Source organism: Corvus moneduloides, chromosome 2 (genome assembly GCF_009650955.1).
Source record: "Corvus moneduloides isolate bCorMon1 chromosome 2, bCorMon1.pri, whole genome shotgun sequence".
Lineage (NCBI taxonomy): Eukaryota > Metazoa > Chordata > Aves > Passeriformes > Corvidae > Corvus > Corvus moneduloides.
Window position 1 is genome coordinate 120,076,154 of NC_045477.1, and position 22,837 is coordinate 120,098,990.

The 22,837-nt window shown below is 41.9% G+C and overlaps 1 protein-coding gene across 1 annotated transcript in view; it reads left to right on the forward strand.

The window, feature by feature from the left end:
* Positions 1 to 22,837, forward strand: part of DSCAM (DS cell adhesion molecule) — a 439,089-nt gene that overhangs the window by 401,279 nt on the left and 14,973 nt on the right. The window contains exons 28-32 of the mRNA XM_032101087.1: positions 3,811 to 3,841; positions 9,570 to 9,685; positions 12,042 to 12,191; positions 15,857 to 16,054; positions 19,441 to 19,743. Coding sequence (XP_031956978.1) covers positions 3,811 to 3,841; positions 9,570 to 9,685; positions 12,042 to 12,191; positions 15,857 to 16,054; positions 19,441 to 19,743 — 798 coding nt within the window. The remainder of the gene's footprint in view (positions 1 to 3,810; positions 3,842 to 9,569; positions 9,686 to 12,041; positions 12,192 to 15,856; positions 16,055 to 19,440; positions 19,744 to 22,837) is intronic.

The window sequence follows — 22,837 nt, forward strand, 5'->3', positions numbered from 1 at the left end:
CTTGGCTGCTGGGGTTCATGCAGCCATTCAGTAGGTCAGCAGATATTCTCAAAGAGAAGCCTGATAGCTTAATGCTCCTTCTCCTGGCTATTAACCCAGCTCTGCTACTCCTGTAATAGTTTTCCCTTTGTTTTTAAATCCAATTCACCTTAACGCAAGCACAAAGGGTCAGCGCAGCATGATAGTTCAGGAGTGGCAGGATGCAATTTAAAACTCTGTCACTGTCCCTGATTTCCCAGGGGGCAAACCCAAGTGTGTTAAGAATTTTAAAGGTGGCTGCCCCAGCATAGGAAAGTGATGGCTGTGGCTTTTTCACTGAAGTGATGCTTGGCTGGAGCAGAGATCATCCCCTTCCCTCTGTCCTCTCTGCCTCCTTCCCAAGCCCTGCTTTCACCACCTGAAAACTGGGAGATGATAGGACACAGCCAGGGACGCTGGCTCATTTTAGGAAGCGTTCTCAATTTGCTGATCAAAATGGTACTGCAGGAAATGCACATCAAAATCCCTGTTCATTGGTTTGTGACAATAACATTTCTCCTGGAGCTGAAGTTTTGGGCACATGATGTTGTCATAGTGAGGTCCCCAGCATAGGGAGGACGTGGAGCTGCTGGAGAGAGGCCAGAGGAGGCACCAGGATGAGCAGAGGGATGGAGCAGCTCTGCTGGGAGGAAAGGCTGCGAGAGCTGGGATTGTTCAGCCTGGAGAGGAGAAGCTTTGGGCTGAGCTCAGTGTGGCCTTGCAGGGCCTGAAGGAGCCAAGAAGAAAGATGGAGAGAGACAATTCCCAAGGGCTGGAGGGACAGGACAAGAGGGAATGGCTTCAGACTGACAGAGTAGGGTTAGACAGGATATTGGGCAGGAATTGTTCCCTGGGAGGGTGGGCAGGCCCTGGCACAGGGTGCCCAGAGCAGCTGGGGCTGCCCCTGGATCCCTGGCAGTGCCCAAGGCCAGGCTGGACATTGGGGCTTGGAGCAGCCTGGGACAGTGGGAGGTGTCCCTGCCATGGCAGGAGGGTTGGAACTGGATGATCTTTAAGGTGCCCTCCATCCGGAACTATTCAATGATTCTGTGATGTTCAGTTACTTTTAGGCTTCTGGGTTTTGCTCTGACAGACACATAAGAGCCCTTTATATTCCTGCCACCTTTGTCCCATCCCACAGCAACCTGTGTGCCCATCATTAACTCCAGCAGTGCTGCTCACCTTTTGAACAATCTGCTTGGGTAATTAGCAAATTTAATCTCAGCTGATGGAGTTTTTTCCCTTCAGTACTTTTTCATTCAGCTTTCAATACGTAACATGGTGTTGCTGATGCCTCATGTTATTTTTGCCTGTAGGTGCACAATCTCCTGTGCACCCCTTTAACCAAGGATCAACATGTGTTTAGGAGCATTTATGTGCCACATACATGAATTGGTGTGAATTTTTTTCCAGCTGCAGCATGGAAATGATCTGTGTGCTCAGCAGCACCTGAGAATATGTGAGGGAGGTTGTCTTCCATTTAAACCTGATAAAGAATTATGAAAAGCAAACTGAAGTACATTGTAATAATCTTCAACTTTGGCCCTTCTGCTTTCCTTGAGTTGTGAATTCCTTGCACAAATATCCACAGACTTGACTTAAGGAGGCAGCAATTGCTTCAAAACCTGCTGGCTGAATGAAAACAATGTCTGCATATTAAACCACCCTGATTATGTGTGCCAGAGGGAGAACATGTGCACAGTGTCTTCATGATCCTGGTGCTGCTAGAATAGCAAAAGCATCATAAAATTTGCTGGGGAAAAAAAAAAAAAAAAAAAGCATTACTTGCAACCAGTGTCATTATTATTATTTTTTGGGTTTGTTTGGCTTTTTTGTATTCTTCAACAGAACTGTGTCCCCTTCCTGGGTTTTTAGATGCCGGTAACAAAACTCATTTGGGAGCAGCAGTGTTGGTCTTTTGGTTTATGAATGATGGCAAAGATATTGTCATCTACTAGGTACTGCCACTTACAAGGGTTAATGGCAAAGACAATCTCATTCCAAGTGAAAAATAGGAATTCTGAGTGCCCAAGTGGAGCACTGTTTGGTTCAGATGAGACACCTCAGATGAACCATCCTTCCCTCCACCAGGAATCTGCCATGCTTTGCTCTGGAAAGGGATGGAGGGAGGTTAAAAATGGAGGAGTGGAGCAAGCAGACTTAGAGGGAGCACAGAATTCCAGCTTCTCCAGTGGTAGGTGAGGAATAAAGCTTAAGAAAGGCAAGCTGGCACTGTGTCAGATAAATACAACGCAGAAAGTGGATAAAAAGGGTTTTGTTGTGTTTTTTTAATGAATAAAAAGAGCTCTCTGTCCATTCCTTTTAAAAATCAGTACAACACAAGCTATAGAGATGTGTTAAGATGGTGGCTTTTTTCTGCCTGTGTCCTTGGAATTGTAAAGGCAGGACATTTAATAGGATCACAAGTAAGGAAATTGTTGTAGGTCTTGGAGGTGATTGAGGAATAAAAAAGGTGGGATTGAGAAAACAAAGACAAATTCAGTAAATGTCTTGGCAGGTGCTGGTAGATTTACAAGAAGCAGATAAAAGAAGAAATGTAAAGTTTCATAGAAGAGAGTCATTTGAAGACTTAGAACTTGGAATTGTTTTCTTCTCAGATTTGCTTCACTTGGTTGCACAAAAGGCTGCTTTGTTGCTGTGTGATAAACTGAAGGAGTTGGGAATCAGCATTTTAAGTGAGTTTGTTTAGCAGCAGACTGCAGGAGAACAAAGCAGAGCTGCCTGGTTTTGCCGGATGATACCACAGAAATTAGTGCATTATGTTGATAAAGTTTTACAGAAGCCTACCTGAAAAACCAAACTTCAGCTGTCTTTTGAACTGATAAGTATTGAAATAATTATAGCCCCAAAGGATTTTCTGCTAATAATAGCAGCAATGACAAGAACAGGAGGAGTATTTTTCCTTCATGAATGTCTCACTTTGCAGGGCTGATCCATGTGGGAATAAACCATCCTCTGTTTCGTTGTGTAGACCATACTCTGAAGGCCCAGCAGTAGTTTTGTTTTATTGTTACTGGGAAAATATTCATATTTGAGTGCAACTAAACAAGTTTGTGCCAGGGAAGACTCAGGTTAGACATGAGGAAGAATTTCTTCACTGAAAAGGTTGTCAAACACTGGAAGGGGCTGCCCAGGGAGGTTTGGAGTGCCCATCCCTGGAGGTGTCCAAGGAAGGCCTGGATGTGGCACTCAGAGCTCCGGGCTGGGGACAAGGTGGGCATCGGGCACAGCTGGGCCTCTTGGAGGTCTTTTCCAACCTCAGGGATTCTGGGATTCTAAATTGACTCCTTGGAGACCTCCCTTGCTCAGATCTCCATGCAACTACATTTGGTTTGGAAATGACAGGTTGACAACTGCTCACCCAGCCTGGCTTTGGCTCCTGCCTAGAGATGGATATCAAAATTCCTATTTTTTTGCATTTTCTTCTTCCTTTACCTGTTCATTTGCTACCCACGGCATGAAGGAACTGAGATTCCCGTTATTTGTTAAATTGTTCCTACTTCTAATATATTTATGTAGTCTTTCCTAGTTAAGCCAATGGTAACTTTCATTTCTCTAATCATCTTTGGTGCTACTGAGGAACTAAACAGGACTGTATGGGGCAAAAATGCAATTTTAGCAAAAGTAGGGACTTTTAGACACTCTTTGATTCTTTCCACTGATCTGAGAAACAACAGTGGTCTTGCACATGGCTGATTCAAATCACTTGCTAATAATGCATCTATCAAATAGGTTTTCATTTGTGATGACATTTCTTCTGTTTTCTTCTAGATGCAAAGAGTTTGGCCGAAATGCTTATGAGGTAAGAACAGATTTCATTTTATCATTTTTTGAGATTGAAAAATGTCTGTCAACTATAGCATCCTATTTAAGAATTGTTGGAGGGACAAATGGAGTAAACTTTTTATTCCTAAACCCTTTTCCAAAACACACCATTTAAGAACTATGATGGTGAGACATGGGAGAAAGAAGACACTTTGTGGACAGTGTGAGGGGCTACAGTGATAAAAAAACTGAGAACTTGTGTTAGTAGATTAAATCATAGAAGCTATGTAGGTCCATCTGGACATTTTTCCTACTCTGAAAAACATTTTCATAATATGTATCAAAGTAATTGCTCTTCAGAGACTGTCTGATTAAAGGCAATACATTTCTGGCTGTGAATGTCTCTAAACTTTGCAGCTCTGTTTATGTAATTCATTATTGTTAGCTGCTTATACCCAAAAGTATAAAAGAGCAGGTAAATCCATTTATTATTTTTCACTTCTGTTCCATCAGCTCAGCATTCAGAAATCTAATTCAGTTGTTGAATTGCATCATAATGACTATTCTGGCACCACAATTTTTTCAAAGATGGAAATTTCATATCCTCGATGTTTATTGTTTTGTCTAGGGAAAATATTGAACTTTAGAACCGCTGCATATATTTGAAACTGGGATCGCCAAGGGATTATTTTTGAGTTCAAATGAATTTTGGGTTGCTAGAAAATATTTTTTATATTCAAGCAACAAATTTGAGAATGTCACAGATATTTCACCACCTGAACCACACTCCAAACTTCCTCACCCCTGATAAGCTTCGCTTCTGTTGTAAGAATATACTCAGCAAAGGCATGGTGACAGATGGGTTTGGTGTAAATTCAGCTCTATGCCATCATATCTGAATAAGTCCAGTGATGTTAACAGGACTGGTCATGCAGGCCAGGTCATCCCCTCCCTGTCTGCCCGTGGCAGCAAATTGTGGGATTTGTTAAATCCGCTTCAGGAACGTTTGCCCTGGTGGTTTCTGGTGCCACAGAAGACAGCACGGATTAGCACACGCAGCAATTCTGTTCCCTTAAGAAACCCAGCAGGGACTGGCTGAAACCCCTGGATGGAGACATTCAGTCCCAGTGACAACCACTCAGAACCCCTCTGCAAAACTGGTAACGCTCTGCCCTAACCCTGGTTGGCTTCACAAGAGCCTTGTCGCCACTTCTGCAAGGCCATTTCAGAGTCCCACTCCTCTGACACTTGGAGAACCTCACCAATCTTCCAGCAGAAGTGCCCAGGTTTTACCCACCTTTTGCTTTGCTGATGGTGGCCTTCAAGTTAAGAAACTTTTGTCCTCCCTAAGTTTTGTACTCAGAGAACAGCCAGGTCTCCTCTCAGTCTTTAGTTCAGAGCTGTTTTTCAAGGTAACTCATCTGCCATCATTTCATTTGGCTTTTCCTTTCACCAGCATTGAACTATGATCATCAAGCCAGGTCCTCTCATATTCATCTCATTTATTAACAAATAATCTTGGTTTTATTACATAGGCATATTTTATATTCCTTTTCTAAAAGTTTGAACAAAGGCAAATGACTGTTAAATCAGAACTTCAGAGGAAGTAGGGGATTACATTTGCAGACATGCCAGAGCTTGGAAATCTCATTTGTGACAAATCTGTGAAATAACTTCAACCCAAACCTGAGCTATCCACAATCACCAGATATCCCTGAAGATGTAGTATGTGAATAACCAAAGGATAATAAGCCCTCTCCAAAGCAACAGTCACATATTATAAAGCCCCTGATATTTTTTATCTTTTAGATTCCACCAAAATCTGCTAAGATAAAAATATCAAGAAAGGGGGTATTTGGGGAGAGGGCAGAAAAGATGATTCCCTGCTTGGTAGGAAGGTGTGAGGCCTGGAGAGGGCTTTGTGTATCTTTCCCTTTGAGGAGATTTTCATGAGTATGTGTAAAGCGGATTAAAAATGGAGCTTTGGCCTTTGCTTTGAGAGTTGCTGGCTTTGGCTGTGTAAGTCGAATGTCTGTGGAGCAGGATAAGTCAGCAGTTTAATGGGAGCTGCACAACACAGTGTTGATACCTTAAACTCACAAATAAAAATCCCTGCTGCTGTATAAGCACAGCTTTTTAATGTTTCTTTTGGGTGAAGCATCAGTCCAGCCGTGCTCTTTGTAACAGTTCACTGTGAATCAGTCTAGCAGTTCACTGGATTTTTAAATTTTGAACACAAGGTAAAGAATATTTTATGCCCAAATATTCTGATTTAGTTTCCCATATGTTTTTACAACAAACTGTGGACTCTTTCAGAATGCCTTGTACAATGTACTTGCTCTGGAAAAGGCCCTTTTATCCACAGACTCAACATAAAAGTTGTACTCAGACCAAAAGACCACCTGCCCAAATACTTGTTTTAAATAGTGGCAAAGCAGAAACTTTAGTAGAGTAAAAGAATATAGCAAAATACTGAGAGAGCTGGGATGCTCCAGGATGGAGAAATCTTTGGGGAGGTCTCATCAAGGAATTCCAGTACCTTAAAGGGCTTAGAAAAAGGAGAGGGACTTTCAATATGGGCAGACAGTGACAGGACAAGGGGCAAGGGTTTTAAACTGAAAGAGGGCAGGTTTAGATTAAATATCAGGAAGAAATTCTTTACTCAGAGAGCAGTGAGGCCCTGGAACAGGTTGCCCAGAGAAGTTGTGGACTCCTCATCTCTGGAAGTGTCTAAGGCCAGGCTGGACAGGGCTTGAAGCAACCTGGGATAGTGGGAGGTGTCCCTGCACATGGCAGGGGGTTGGAATGAGATGATCTTTAAGGTCTTTTCCAACCCAAGACATGATTCTATGATTCTGTGACTCAGTCTCCTGACAATTTGGAGCTCAGAGATTCTTTGAACCAGAGGGAATTAATTCTATTATACACAGAACCTTACAAGGTCTGACAAGTAAAGAAAAGCACATGCTTATGTTTGGGAATTTTATGTCTGTAAATATAGAAAAATAAAGACAGATACCTTTCATCCCTTTAAAGAATGAATCATTGGACCCCTCATCCACCAGACCATTAAAATATCTTTTTGCCTGAATTTAGGTTAGAGAATACTTGGACACCAAACTTTAAAATTGAAACCTTAAAACACTTTGCCCTGTTTCCAAGCCCTAGAGGCGCTTCATTGCTGTTGGCATTTTAGGTTTTTATAACTTGAAAGCGGAGCTGTTGTGGTCTGCAAAAAAGAATTCAAAATACCCTGAGCCAGAACGAGACAGCATCCTAATCAGCTACAAGCCTCCTGCTTCTGCCAGTTGCCTGTGCTGTGTTTGGACACCCCATGTCACTGTAGTGCTGCATGCAGGGGAATTAATTAGATCAGCAAGGAGGAGGAGAGACATCCCACAAACCAAGGAATGACTCTCAAGCACAGCAGGGAATATTCCTGAATACAGAGAGGCCTGTGTTACAGTTCTGGCTTGAAGGAACTGTATTTTGCAAGAAGCTATACATGGAGTCAAGATTGGGATTAGGAATTCTCTCTTGTCAGGTGAGCAGTAAAATTGCAAACTGGGAGAAACTCTCCTCCTGCTCCCTGTGGTGCAAACAGTGCTTCCTGTGTTGGTTGAGTACTTTCTAACAATGGAAATACAGAGCATTCATCCTGCTGAAGAGGCCCTATCTCAGACTGGGATTCTGGGATCTGCATTCTCTGAGCAGGAGTCTGATTCCATCCCTTTGTCTCCTGCATCCCTAATGAGTGCAGAGGGGTGCAGTGATGCATTTGCCAGACTCAGTTATGCACTGCACAGATTCTATATGTATCTGACTCTGTGTATCCTTTAACTATTGGATTATTGAAATTGGACATTAAAAAAATCATTTTCCTACTTGAAACTGAAAGAGGGAAGGTTTAGATTAAATATTAGGAAATAATTCTTTACTCAGAGGGCAGTAAGGCATTGGAACAGGTGATCTTTGTTTGCTCTATGACCTTGGGCAAGCCCAGAGCAGTCCAACTTTCCAAGGGCCCATATTCAAGCATATTTGGCATGCAGATAAAATATGACTCTCTGATTCTCTTAACATTTCAGCAACTTGAGTGGCATCCACTCCGTGCAGAGACTTGGAGAACACCAGTGTAGAATTTATCTGCATTTGATAATACTAAATGTCTTTGAAAATTTCTGTGCTTGGTAAGACCCTGTGATGACTATTCTCCACTGATTATATATGGAGAAAAGTCTGGAAGCCTTGGGAGGCTCTCCTGATACTTTGATTCCATGATGATTGAATGATGATGAGGCACCAGTTGTGGCCTGTTTGAATGCATTTCAAATATCCATGTGTATGTGGTGGGAACAGCACCATCTAATCATCCAGGAGAAGACAGAGACATTAAATTTGGGAGGTATGGATGGTATTAATGCTGGGGACCACGAGAGCAGGGAAAGCCAGGAGCTGAAAATCAGAGAGGTGCTCCCATGTGCCTTGTGGATCTCACCCTTGGATTTGGAGCAGAATCCCTGACCACATGGATAGAAAATTCCTCCAAAAAAGGACTCCAGGAGAATCTCCAAACCTGAGGCAATCAGGTCTTGCTGACATGGAGACACAGCAGGAAGTTAACACAAATTTCCTAGTGATGTGGGCTCATCACACGTGGATTAATCTCCTGCATCGAGGCCCCACTTGTGGAGGAGCTGAGCTTATCACTTTAACAGTTCTCTGCTGATTCCATTAACAGCAGTAATTCACTGCCAAAGCAGAATTAAACTGAGTGATCTGCAGCTATTTCACACTAGAAAATGAGCCTCCACTTGAATCTTACAGCTCTTTGAAGCCTGAGCACTTGGATCACACTACTGGCTGATTTGTCTCAACTCTCCTCAGCCTCCCTGCATGAAGTATTTGCAAATATTTCATTTCATCCAAAGAGTAATTACATCTAAAAGGGCAAAACGTTCCTGGGTTTTTCGCACAATCTGAAGGTTTTTTGGTGCAAGCTCTGTGCTGGAAATGACTGTGGCACTCGGTTTTACCATCCATTTTCATTTGCTTTTGGTAGACAGCTCATTTAAGAAGTCATTTTCTGGTACACAAACTTAAAAATGAAGTTGTTTCAATTTGCATGATGATAGAATAATTGGTTTATATTCTTTTTTAGATTATTGCATCAATCAATTAGACATAATCCATGAATGTAAACAAGATTTGCAATTTTTGTCTCGGAACATCAGTGGGACTAAAGCCTTAATATATTTTATGCAATCTATTAATAGTCTGCCTAGTGATTAATTTGCTTTTTCATTTATCCGTCGAAGTGATATTTGCAACCTAGCTAATTAAAAATAGTGAAAAAATAAGAATACAATTAGAAATTACTCAAGGCATCATTTTCCTACCAACCTGTTTGATCAGCTGTGTGTTGCTTTACTCAGCTTCATGAATAATAAAAGAAAAGGTCCACCTTCCAAAGTGTTTTTATTAACTTCATTATGACAACACTTGAAGAAAGCAGCGGGAAATTTTCAGATTCCTACTGATAGAGGACAGACCCCATCCCTCTACACTGTGCATTCATCTAATAATGAAAAAATAAATTAATACCATTGTTCTGAAGAGGGCAAAATCAGATGTAGGAGTGGTTTTTGCTGATTATGGTTGAACTGGGTTTTTTTTTGAGCTGGACAGATTGAAAACGAAGATGTTTGCAAATATCTGTTCCTTTAGGCTGACTGTTAACGTGTTCACTTCTCTTTTGTTTTCAGCAAGAACACCAGGACGTCAGACACACTTAATAAGCAGCAGCAAACACTGAGGATGCACATAGACATTCCCAGAGCACAGCTGCTGATTGAGGAGAGGGACACGATGGAGACCATTGGTAAAGCTGAGCTTTTTTTCCCTGGTTAACGTAACAGGCTCTTCTAGATGGAATCCCTTTACTCCACACCTTTTCCCCCCTGCACACATCAAGAAAAAAGAGCTACAAAGTAATTTGAAAACTGAACTGTTTTTTTTTTTTTCTCCCCTTTGAGTAATTTCCCACTAAAAGTAATCTCAGTATAGAATCTAAAATAATGCAGGACATTAGGAAAATGAAACTGTTGGAAAGAGTTTCTTGAAGAAAATATAATTGAGGACTGGCAGTTTTATGATTTTCATTCTGATTTCCCATTTGGCTCTGACGAGGCAGTTGGATCACTGACATTACTTGAAAGGAAAATGAAATTCTGAAACTGCACTCTCAGTATATGAAGGTTTGCTACAGCCAACTTTTAAAACTTACATGTTGCATATTGTATCCACCTGTTCATAGCACATGGTATTTCAACATTTTGATCAGTTTTCAACTTCTGTGTATCCATGCAAAATTCAAATCTAAACTGTTTGATGCAACAGAAAACACGATTTCTCATGGGGCTGGCACTTAGCTGAGCTGTCACGAGAAATATAAATATTTGTTGTTGAGTTTTTTCCCCAAATAATTTAAAGATGTCTGGAAACCCAAAATAGAAATGCAGCCTGATGTCATGGCTGAATGGGCACACACTGGCAAGACACTCCTGACTGACCTTGTTAGACTTCTAACTTTACTTTTTTTGGATAAAAATCTGTGTAAAAGAAGGTGATAATGTAACAGCCTTCAGGGATGGTGTGGCCACAGAGGAAAGTCAGCAAGCTGAGAGCAGCATCTCTACACCTCCTGTCCATGCCTGTTCCAGGTTTGAAAAAGAGACCTACTCTTTACCTAAATTTGGACTTTTTAAAATCATTATTTGAGCTTCCCAAAGTCTGCCCTTTGTGCCAGGCTTCATCCTAAAGACTACTTTAACTTTTGAGTGGCAGCTGCTGAGCAGTGGGAGGGTTACAGTGAAAATACTCCTCGAGGCTGCATGGCAGCAATGAGATCAGGGCCTTGGTAAGAGGCAGCTTTCCACCCAGAATAAGCAGGGATTTTGGCAGTGTTTGATGGAGCTTGCTGCCAAGAGGCTTTATTCCCAACCTGAATAAGAGCTCATCTTTTGCCAGAGTGATTTGATTCCTAATGTTATTCTATTTATAGCCTTCTTTGGGTAAAAAATGCGCGTTATGTTATTGTGCGGAACTGTCCTCCCTAATGGTGTCTTGTCAAGTTAAAAAAAAAAAAAAATCCAAAACAAAAACCAGGAATGCTTAAAAGAAGTGGATCAACCTCTGCTGACTAGTAAATGCCCAGAGGTCCTACTGCTGCCAGTCCCCTTAGAACATGTACCAAACTATATAGCACAGCACAGCAGGAAATCCTTGAGGCTTTTATTGCAATTCTGAATGGATAAAAGACTGTAAAGAATGCAAAAGAAAGTCTGATAGCACACCAAATAGTTGTTCTACAAGCACAAAGGTAGTGAAAGATTTATCACTATGAAACCATCTGTGATCAATGGGACAAGATTCCTCCTTGGAGCAAAAAAAAAAGGTATGATACAGAGATCACAACTGAAAAAAAAAAATTTAAAAAAAGGTAAGCAAGTGCTCTATTGTACTGGTATCCTGTAATGATCAAGGTCTGTGTAGAAATTTGATGAGTATATCCTACCCCACAGGGAAGAAATAGAAGCAGAAACACACAGCAGTAAATATCAGTGCTCACCTTCTTCCTTCCCAAGGTCAGGCTTAATCTCACACCTTTATTTGAAGCTGCAAAAAAAGCCAGTCCTAGGTCAGGGTCATTGCCTCTGCAATATTCTGTCTCTGCAGAAAAAAGGGAGAGAGGGTTAGTTAGCAACACCCCCTAACGACCTCCTTTGGGGAAGATAGGGGTGGTTTCACTGAGGACACTGCTAATCACGTTAATAAAAAGAAATAAATGGAATATGTTGTTGAAGAGCTCATCTGAGCTCTCTGAAAGTGAAGAGGAAGAGGGCAGTGTTCAAAGGATGGGGATGAAGGAACTAGGACCAAAAATGATTATACACAAATCAGCTTTTCAGGAGGATGTTTAACAGTCTGCCTCAGTTGCACATCTCTAAGGTGAAATCACCAGGAAAAATGAAAGTTATTCTTTAGTTTTATATGGGCTTTGAGTTTAAACCCAGAGGCTCCTTCCCTTCAAAGCCACCTCAGCCCTGCAGAGAGCAGGCAGCTGCCTCTGCCCGTGGTGGCACTGGGCTGTGAGTGCCTGGGGACTCGCTCCAAAGCTCTAATGAAGGCAAAGCCAACACTCTGTACTCATTATCTGATTATTTTTCCACTTACAGATGACAGATCAACGGTTCTGCTCACTGATGCTGACTTTGGAGAGACATCCAAGCAGAAGTCCCTGACTGTCACCCACACGGTCCATTACCAGTCAGTGTCACAAGCCACAGGGCCACTAGTGGATGTCTCTGATGCCCGGCCAGGAACAAGTAAGCACGTCAGAAAATAAGTTTTTATCTGGAGAGGAGAAAGCTATAACAAAATAAATACTCTGCTCCTGCATTTGCATCCTCATCCTTCTGTCTGAGAGTGGAGAGAAATCTATTTAGGTCAGCAGAGGACATTTCTTAAACTATTGCACTTAAGTGATTCAATATGGGGGAAATTGCATATGCATCTGAAATGGAGGTGTAATTTGAAATAATTCATACCTGGCCTTCATTAAACACACTGCATGCTAGATTTTAATTTCCAGAATTTATTGGGTAAATTACCTTAATGGCTTTAAGTGTCTAATATACTCTTTTTTCCTCTGTGATCAATATTTATTGTATTTCAAAAACAACATTCCTCCCTACCTCTCCATCAGGCAAAAAAAAAGCAATTCTCATTATTACTTTTTCTGAAGAAGTTATATTTCTGGCTTTAGTTATTATGGTAAATTACTTTTCCCGGATATATTCATGCCAAATTATTCTTCAAGTGATTAAAATACTATCATAAATTAATATACTGATGCAAGCCATTCTTCTCATTCCTCTCATGAATATGTTCCATATCTATGTAAATGGGGAAAAATTAAAAAAAATACTAGCTTGAATGATTACTTATGAGTTAGAAATGTTACCAAAGTGTAGTTCATTGCAGTGTGCAATTTTTGAAAACTCTTGGATTACTTCTATGCCCTGACCATTTCAGAATTTAATTGTTGATTTTGGTGAACATAAATGCTGAAAGCTCAGTTGCTAGGACACAGATTATTTGAAAAACCCATTTTCAGTCCAGTCTTTACAAATAATAGGTGTTGTAGCCCTGGCCCTGGTGCTTTTTTTGTTCTTTCAGCTTTTTCAGGTCATTCCTCGAGGACTAGATTTTCTAAGGAGAGAGGCATCATGCCAAACCCTCTTGCCTGTGTCATACCACAGAAGTTTATGGCACCTTGCTTACTAATGGCTTTTTGTGTGCAGTTCTGTGCTTCATTCCTCTGCAGCCAGGGAGAGAATTCCTTCAAATCAAATGTGGATTTAACTCATGTGTAAGAATATGATCTGTGTCCAGCCCTGCTTTGGAAATAAAAATCCACCATCGCTTTTATTAAGCAGTACAGATCTGATAGCAGCAGTGTACAGGGCTGGGTCAAAAACTTCCAGGTAATGTTCTCTGGATTTAAGACACTAATCCAGCTCTGCTGCAGGCTGGGTGATGGGATTTTGTCTAGAGCCACCACTTCTGCTGTGAAGAGGAGAGTAGAGCCCAGCTGGGTGGCTTGAAGGTTATGGACCCTCCTGTCTAAGCCCACTCACATTCACTGAGTGACAAATACTCCTTTACAGCATTTTTTGAATTGTTCTCTTGTCCTTATTTATCTGTTTATGAATGAGATCCTCTGTGAACCTTTGCCTTGCTGACCTCAGCTCTCTCCAGTTACGTTTGACAGCAGAGCTGGCATAACCAGAGCACCAGCTGTGTTTCCATCCCACTGCCAGCTCTGGAGTTGCTGTGCCTGTGCTGCACAGCCCCTTACAGAGGCACAGCTGGAGCAGAGCTCCTGCTCATCAGGACAAGGACTGAGCTCTGTGTGCTGACAGAGGCTCTCCTGACTCGTTCCTATTGCTGGCAAGATCCTTCGGGGTCACAGGATCAGAGTTTGAGGTCCAGAGGGATGTCTGGGCACGGGTTAGTCCTGCCCCTCTGCTTAAAGGGCTGGTTGCTCAGGAACACCCCCAGATGACTTCTGAATGTCCCTAAGGATGGAGGACTCCACCACCTCTGTGGGCAGCCTGTGCCCCTGCTCAGCCTCCCTCACATCAGAGTTTCCTGATGTTCAGGGGAAAGCTCTCAAGTTTCTCCTTGTGCACCACGGAGAAAAACTTGGCTCTTGCCCTCTTGCCCTTCAGGTATTTCTGTACATTGAGGGCATCCCCCCAAACCTTCTCTTCTCCAGACCAGGCAGCCCCAGCACTGTGCCAAGAGCTGTTCCCACCAGCACTTTCCTTCTGTTCTCCATGTTTCCCCTTGAAGGAGGCTTACTCCTGGCCACACCACAGCCACGTGCCACATTCCCAAGGGGTGGTTTGCACCACACCAAGCACGGATTTGGATGTTGTCCGTGTGAGGCAGCTCTGTGCTGCACTACCAGGAGGATCAATTATCAATGGCACCGGGCTCTAATTTTTCCACTGTTGTAGGGAAAAAAATGGAGAAGGATCAGATCATTATTTATAAATAAATGCCTTGTTTCTTTGAAGGAGCAGAATACAAATTCTCACTGGGAATGCTTAGGCAGAAGCAGTGCTCAGAGTCATTATCTGGGTATTGCTTTTTCTTTCAATTTCTTCTGCTGAAGTCTCTTACCTCAAAGACTGACAACTTCACCATTTGAATGTCAAAGAACATTTTGAATAGATTTGAATTTTTCATTTCTAATGCCCTTTCTATTGTTAGTGATATCCTTTCAGAAGCTTCGAAGAGAAATCCTTCAGTACTGATGTAGTCACAGTTTGCCACATAATGATTTCTTCTCTTGCACTTGCTTTGTTAGACTCACTTTTAGGGTAGAATGCTTTATTAATAAGTTCAAGGAGGCCAAATTTGGCACACAGTTTGCTTTTACAAACTTGGTCACTACATTATCCCTACGTTAATTTAACAAGTAGAACATTGCTGACCTTAAACCAGTAGCAGATGATTTTTGACGTTTAAGAAATTGTATTAATTTACTAATTGTTTCAAAGCAGTCAAATCTTTATGAACTTGTTCCTACTGAAACTCCGATGGCACTGCTACTTATGTCTTATTAGCTTATGTTTTATGTCTTGGCCATGTGTTAAAATTGGGAATATGTAGCTGATCAATATTGTAATATAGTAACAGTATGTCCAGAATAGGGAATTATAGCCCCACATTTCTGAGCACATCTATTTAAAAACTGAGAGCAGATGCCTGCTGCAGGGTGTTTCTGAGGGCACATCTATGCTGATAATTTACCTTGCACTTCACTTGAGGTGTGGTGTGAAATCCCTGACCAAATCTAGTTGCCGTGTGCTCTTTCAGTTCTCAGGGTGGTTTTGGTACCGGAGAACTGGTTGTCTTGGAGTAAAGGGATAATGAATGTGTCAATGGAAGAGTGATGGGGCCTTCAGCTCTTCAGTTCCACCCTTGATAAAATGTCGAGTTTCATTAGAAAGAGAGTAGTTCTAGAGAAGCATCAGCGGTTTGGTAATGATCAGCATTAACACTGTTCATTTTTTTCCCCCAAAAAGAATGTCTTGAGTTTGGGTCTTTTTAACCAAGATGATTTCAGTGGCCATCCCCTTCTGGAAGGGGGAAGTGAAGGGCCAGGCACTGATGTCTCTGGTGACCCGAGGAAATGGCTGGATCTGTGTCAGGGAAGGGTTAGGTTGGATATCAAGAAAAGGTTCTTCACCCAGAGGTGGCTGGATAAATGGTCGCGGCCCCAAGGCTGCCAGAACTCCTTGAATGTTTGGACAACACTCTCAGGGATGCACAGGGTGGGGTTGTTGGGGTGTCTGTGCAGGGCCAGGGGTTGGACTGAATGATCCCTGTAGGTCCCTTCAAGCTCAGGACATTCTAGGACTCTGTGATTCTGACAGGGCTGGTTTCCTTCCCAATCCCTCCCTGCAATCCCTCACAGATCCCACCACGAGGAGGAGTGCCAAAACCGGACCCACCGCGCGCAACCGCTACGCGAGCCAGTGGACCCTCAACAGACCCCACCCCACCATATCAGCTCACACCCTCACCACAGACTGGAGGCTCCCCACCCCCAGGCCAGCAGGCTCAGTGGACAAGGAAAGTGACAGCTACAGCGTCAGCCCCTCGCAGGACACAGGTATGGACAGGGCTCCCCGCAGGGAAAACGGGACAGCAGCAGCTGCAGGAACCTTCCTGGTCCTGGGTGTGCCTTGTTTGGAGCTCGGGTGTCATTATTCTTCTCTTGCCAGGGGGGTTTTTTCTGTAGGTGATTTATGAGGGGTGCCACAAATGCTTGTAGAGATAATGATAACAAATATTGTGCTTCTGGTTCCTCATTCCACACACATCCTTTGAAAGATGTCCTTCCTTTAAAAGACAAGGTGGTAAATTTTCCTGTAGCTTCCCCAACCAAAAAGCAAAAGTAGGAGAATTTGACTAGTAATGGACAGTATTAGTAACCAGAATATCCCTGAGTCATATATGGAATGATTTTAGGATTTGAACAACATTCAGGTAAGTATTTTTATTTTCCCATTCATTTAATATGTTCATTTTAAGTGGAGGGAAAAAAACAAAAAAGAGGGAAAACTCTGGAATTAGAGTCCAAGTAAAAATCCATTCATAGCACTGAATCCTGCAGCAGCTGGCCAGGATTTTCCTGAGAAACAGCTTGGGGTTTATTCCTCTAGAGGACAAGTGGGGAGACACTGAATACATATTCTGCCTGCAGTCCTCATCTCTTCTCGATGCCTTCACATCATAAATGCAATTGTAACTTGCTTTCTCCACTGTCCTACACTGAAAAAGCAACAAAAAAGGCAAATAAATGAGTAAATGATTAAGTAGAAGAACAGTCATGAAGGAAATCTAATAAAGATTAAATGAGAAGAAAGGTAAAATATTTCCCAAAGGGAAGTCTGACCAAAGTGAATTCAGGCTTGCTCTGGCTTCCTCAGAAGGAATTGCCTGCTGTCTGTCCTGATTTTAGGAGAAAGGTGTTCATGTTAGAGCTACAAAGCAGTGGGTGTGACTGGCCTTCCACCATGAAAACCAGTATGACTGGTTTTGTTCTCTGGATAGGAACAAGTATCTGACTTCACTTAGATTTAAGAATTTACAGCCTGGAGTTCTCATTGTTTCATAATTCACCCTCTTAAACTCATAGACCCCGATGTTCTCTCCATAAGGTAATGGCAGTCAATAGATACCCCCAGCCAGCTGACAACCTTCAGGTAGAATTATCATAAATTTTTAAGATTAACTCTAATAGATATACAGATCAAAATATAAATTACAAATCTCCTCTCAGAAACCCTTTTTGTAGACACTCCAGATTTCAGGTGCATTTGGATGTGCTCCAACCTGTTGTCACCCAAGGATATTTTCCAGTGAGTGTGGCAATAGAAATTAAATTTGCTGTGTGGTTTAGTAGACAAACTATGTAAAATTATGTAAACACACTTCATAATTTATATTTTAACAAGCCTACTTTTCTACTCTGTGTCTACCTTTGAGCTCATGGTGATTTATGTAAGGGATAGCAAGCTTTAGATCATGCTCAGGAAAGGTTTTCTTGTGCCAAAAAAGCAGCTCTATTACACCACTTGGTTTCTGGGAAAAGAGTAGAGTCCATTTAATTTAAGTGCTTCAGAAGTTTAAAACTTTCAAATAAACATACGTAGCCAAATTATGTGTTCAAGAATCAATTGAGCTAATGTGCACATTTGATCACTTCTCCAATCTGGAGTTCAGATTTCTGGAACTGGTTGATGCAGTTGATATTTGGCAGAATTTAGCACTTATCAAAACCATTCCAGGCTTACAGAGCAGCAGCTTTTGAGCTTAGGAGAAATGCCTGGCAGCAGTTCATAGCTGTGACCAAGTTCAAATGTTCTAACTCGAGGCCATTAGAAATTTCCTGATCAATCTATATTCGTGAAGTTCAAGAAGTTTCAGAAAGTTCACTCTGGGCTTGGATAAACTTTTATCAAATCTAAAGGACATGTCCAAGCAGACTGGTCCGGGAATATTCTCCCTCTTGGCATGGGATATGGGAAGCTGCAGGTCCTGATCTTCATGGACCAAGCTGTGACCTTTGCATGACCATGATATTCACATGCACTGCTCTATGGCACTGGTCAACTGCTGCCTCCTGGCAGCTTCCAGCTGATCAGAAATTTGGAAAGACATCACAGTGGTCTGATTTACAAATCAAATGTGAAAAGGAGATTGATATTTCCTGTGGGTGGAAAGAAAAGAAAAAAAAAAGAAAAATCAAAAGAAACCCTGTTAAGTTCTGGTCAGCTCAAAATCTTAAGCAAGTTACAGCATATTGCAGAAGTACTTGTCATTTTAAATAATGGATGGCCATATTTACAAGTGGCAGGAGTACTGTTCTTCGTGCACAATGAAAACTGATGCAGGGGTGCAGGCACGCAATAAAAAAGATAAAGATTTGCAATAACGACACCCACTTGCCTCTGGCTGCTAAAATGAGGTCCATTTTTATGAATTAGCTATTACACTGTGCCTGTTTATTGAACATCACCAACAATGTCTGAAATTGCACAGATCTTGTGATAAAACACGACTTTTGCCCACGGAACTTTTAAAAGTCCTCTGCTCTTCCAGGCCACTGGAGTAGAAACATTGTGGGTGCAAGAGCCCAGCAGTTCCATCCCTGCAGAAATGAGTCCTGCATTTCCAGAGTGCTTTTTAATGTATCAGTAGCCATTTACATCTTCAATAATAGTGTTGTTTAAGAAATATTGATATTCTCAGAAGCTCATCAGCAGAAAAGAACAGCTTGTAGGTCGTAATAACCTGTGTGTCAAGTATGAATTCCATTAGCCTCAGCAGCACTGAAAAAAGGCACCTGAATGACTGCAGGCTGTAGTTGCCAAATATTGCTTTCTTAAGACCTTTGTTCCAAATGAAATGAGTTAGTGTTTTACCTGGTGTCTAGAGAGACAATATCTGAGAGCTACTGCCTTTCTATTTGACCTTTGTTCTCAGGACTTTCCAAAAAAAAAAAAAAAAAAGTATGATGGAAACAGGACAAAAAGACTGTCCTTTCTCACCTGTACATAACCCCAGTGAAATATTTCTGAGATGCATTAAAAAGACAATGTAAAGAAGATGTTTCTTACTTCGCTAAATCTGGTTTGTGGGTTTGAAACCTTTTGAAGGCATTTAAGATTTAGAGAAATGTTTGGGGTTTTTTTAAAGTGGCATTTTTCATGTAGTAAAGGTTATTTTTTATAAAAGAAACATGAATTTAATGCTAAGGCACCTAATGCTGCTCACAGGCTAAGACTTCACTTTAGATTATCAGTAATTGTTGAGTTCCTGACTAAACTAACACTTGTGCAGGCATTTACAGCGAAGCAGATTCACTTAAATCACCTTGATAATTTCAAGGGCTCTCTGCTTTACTCTGAAATACTATGCTCGTGGCTTTCCTCCCAAAAACGACTGTGCAGATGTTTTCTCTCTCCCCTCGTTCCCATTCCCATGGCTTAGATCGAGCGAGGAGCAGCATGGTCTCCACAGAAAGTGCCTCCTCTACGTACGAAGAGCTGGCGAGGGCCTACGAGCACGCCAAGATGGAAGAGCAGCTGAGGCACGCCAAGTTCACCATCACAGAATGCTTCATATCAGACACCTCCTCGGAGCAGCTCACGGCAGGGACCAACGACTACACGGACAGCCTCACCTCGAGCACGCCGTCCGAGTCGGGCATCTGCAGGTTCACCGCGTCCCCCCCCAAGCCTCAGGACGGAGGGAGGGTGATGAACATGGCAGTTCCCAAGGCACATCGGCCAGGTGAGGCAGCAGAAGGAAGGTGGTGGTCACTCTGGGGAGGGTTTCACCCCACACACCGAGGCTGGGAAGCAGGAGAGGGTAGATCACAATATCTCCTGGAGCTACTCACGGAGATAACTGGGGTTTGTTCCAGTTAATAGAATGTGTGAGCATATTCTCCCATGTATAGAAAACATGGGAATTTAGGAGCAGAAAAGAGGCTGGCTGAGCCATTAAATCCACTCCTCACACTTGCAGCCATCAGGCAATTGACCCTTCTGGGATAAATAAGATCATATGTGGGTGCATCTGCCCATCTCCAGCTCAAACCAGTCTCTAATAAAATGTCTCACTGCTGTGCTTCGTGCTTGGGAGCGAAAGTTCGCTCTCAGTAACTGCTCATAAAGACAGATTGCAGGAGATGTGCTTGTCCCTTCTGCCTTGTGGCTTGTTAGACACGGAACAACCCTTTGGTGACATCCTGGAGCTGTTACACTCTCTCTTTGACACCACCTAAATATCAAACTTGGGATATCTAAATCAGGGGGAGAATAAAAAAAAGGCAGAATTTAAGGCTCCAACTCCTTGCTGACTGAAGGTACTTGAGGGGCATCCAACTCCAGGGCTCAATCAAATTTCTAGATCACAAAGATGCTGTTTCTACTGATACCTTTCTGCCTAACAGCACAGGCAAGTTAATTGTGGCACTCTGAGATCAAGCAGGTTATAAAATCTCAGAAGATTTGTCAGTCTTTGTTACAGGATACAGGATATGGCACTGCAGAGGAGGATTGAAATGGGAAAAAGGCATAATTATATTTGTGTGCTTTCTGAAAACATGATTTATTTTATTTTATTTTGTTACATACATTTGCCAGTGTGAGTGCTGCCGCTCAGACACACAGAAAGTAATCAGTGGTGCTCATCTGTGTGAAAAAGATTAATTAATAATCTATTTAGGGTCTTTTGCTTAATATTCACCATAACAAGCAGTGGTTGTGAGGACAGAGGAATAGAAGGTAGGCAGTGGGGTGAGGAAGGGTCATTCAAAAGCAGGAACACTGGAAAGAAAGCATCAAGGATTTGGCTAGAGAAAGCTAAAAGAAAAATGTGGGAAGAAAAAGCCCAAGCAGAAGGTAGAGAGTTATAATACTCAAGGCAGGAAATTAGTGTGTCACACAGATAGATAAGGAGGAAAATAAGTAGGAAATAAAATAGTGGGAGAAATTGCTGATTTCTGTGTAGTCACAGGGTAGAACCACAAACCCAGGAGCTGTAGAAATAGATCAAGATAGAACTACTTTTCATTTCTAACTCCAAAGAAGATAAATATTTGTCCCTGTTCTGCTAAAGGGAAGCATCTCCATTCACAGCTAAGTCAAAACTGAACTCTTTCCTTCCAAGCAGTCAACAGATATTTTTTATCATTTCTTTAACAAACATCTTGCTCTCTTTCCTTTCATGTTCCAAATACATTACTTATGCATATTTAGTGTTCGGAAATATTCTAATATATTCTATATAAAGCTGATTTTCTCTAGGGCATATAGAACCAAAATTTGGTCCCTGTGCTTGAGTAAAATCTTCCAGGGTTGGAACAACCTTAGAGCCCCTCCAGTGATTTACAGACTTGTAGTCATGTTTAGCTCTGTTAGTTTTAATGGCTTTATTTTTTTCCCCTACTTTTCTTGATTAGCTTTAGCTTTCCTTTGCAGCAAGGAAATCAAATATATTATAAAATTAATAATTAGCTTCATTACCTTGAAAACATAATTGAGTGTTCCAGTGGGGCAATTTGAATGCTGGCCCATAAATATTGAATAATGCATTTTTAAAGGTCACTTTATGAAGGGTTTTAAACAAAACATATGGATAAAAAGAACTTTCAGCAGTAGCAGACAGACCAATATTTAATTTTCAAGATGTTGAGGAAACACTTACTGGGCATCTTTCTTTTTTTACCCACCACTTCAGAAATTTGCCAGAGGCAATTAGTAATTCAAATACAATTAATCAAAGTCATTCTCCATTTCAGAACATGGAGAAGAAATAAAAAAACTTAAGGTATTTGGTTTCAGTAGATGAGGACGTTTGAGATAAATCACTGTTCTGCTTTATTCTTCCTTGAAGTAAATCTTTTCTTCCAAGAGAGTTTTCACCTGTTTTCATGGTGCTTTGGTTTTCTTCTCAGCCAATTCAATCTTTCTGGGAAAACATCACTTTCAATCACTTCTCTCTCCTCCTTCTTAATTTCTGACCTCCCTTTTCAAACTGCTGCCTGTTGCAAATTACAGTTGCAGTAAAGTTCAAGAGTTTGCAATGAATACTCTGTTTTTCAAAATAATCCCCAACAATTATAAGAAAGTCTGAAGAAAGACTTTCAGAAAAAGGTATTTTGATAAATGGGACACTTGGAAGTGAATCCACCCAATGGCAAAGCTGCAACTTAACTCACAAAAGGAAATGGTGGAGTTTGCTGCTGAATTCCCAGGGATGGAGATGAGGCCAAGAGGCTTCTTGGTTTCTGCACCCTTGTTTTTGTCCTTCTTGAAGACAGGAGCTCTTTTCCAGTCCTCAGGCATTTCTCCCAATCGCCATGATCAATCAAAGACCATTGACAGTGGCCTCGGTGCCATCTGCCAGTTCCCTCAGCACTGGTAGGCACATTCCAGCAAAGCCCATGGATTTACACATATCCACTTTGCTAAAGCATTCCCTGGCCTGATCCTTGTCCACCAGGGGTAAGTGTCTTGCTCCAGACTGTTCCACTGATCTCTTGGACCTGGGCTTCCTGAAGGCTGGTCTGGCTAATGAAGACTGAGGCAGATAAGGCATTTAGGGTCTCAACCTTTTCCATGTCCTGTGTCACCAGGTTCCATTCAGCAGTGGGGCCACATTTTCCCTGGTCTTCCTGTTGTCTCCTATAAATTTACAGAAGACTTTCCTGTTGTCTTTGACGTCCCTGGCCAGATTCAACTTCATCTGGGCTTTGGCTTTACAACTCCCCAAGCAGATTTTTGGAAAAAGATAAGATTAGAGCAGGTTGTCCAGAGAAACTGTTGCTTCCCCTGGATCCCTAGAAGTGGCCAAAGCCAGGATGGATGGGGCTTGGAGA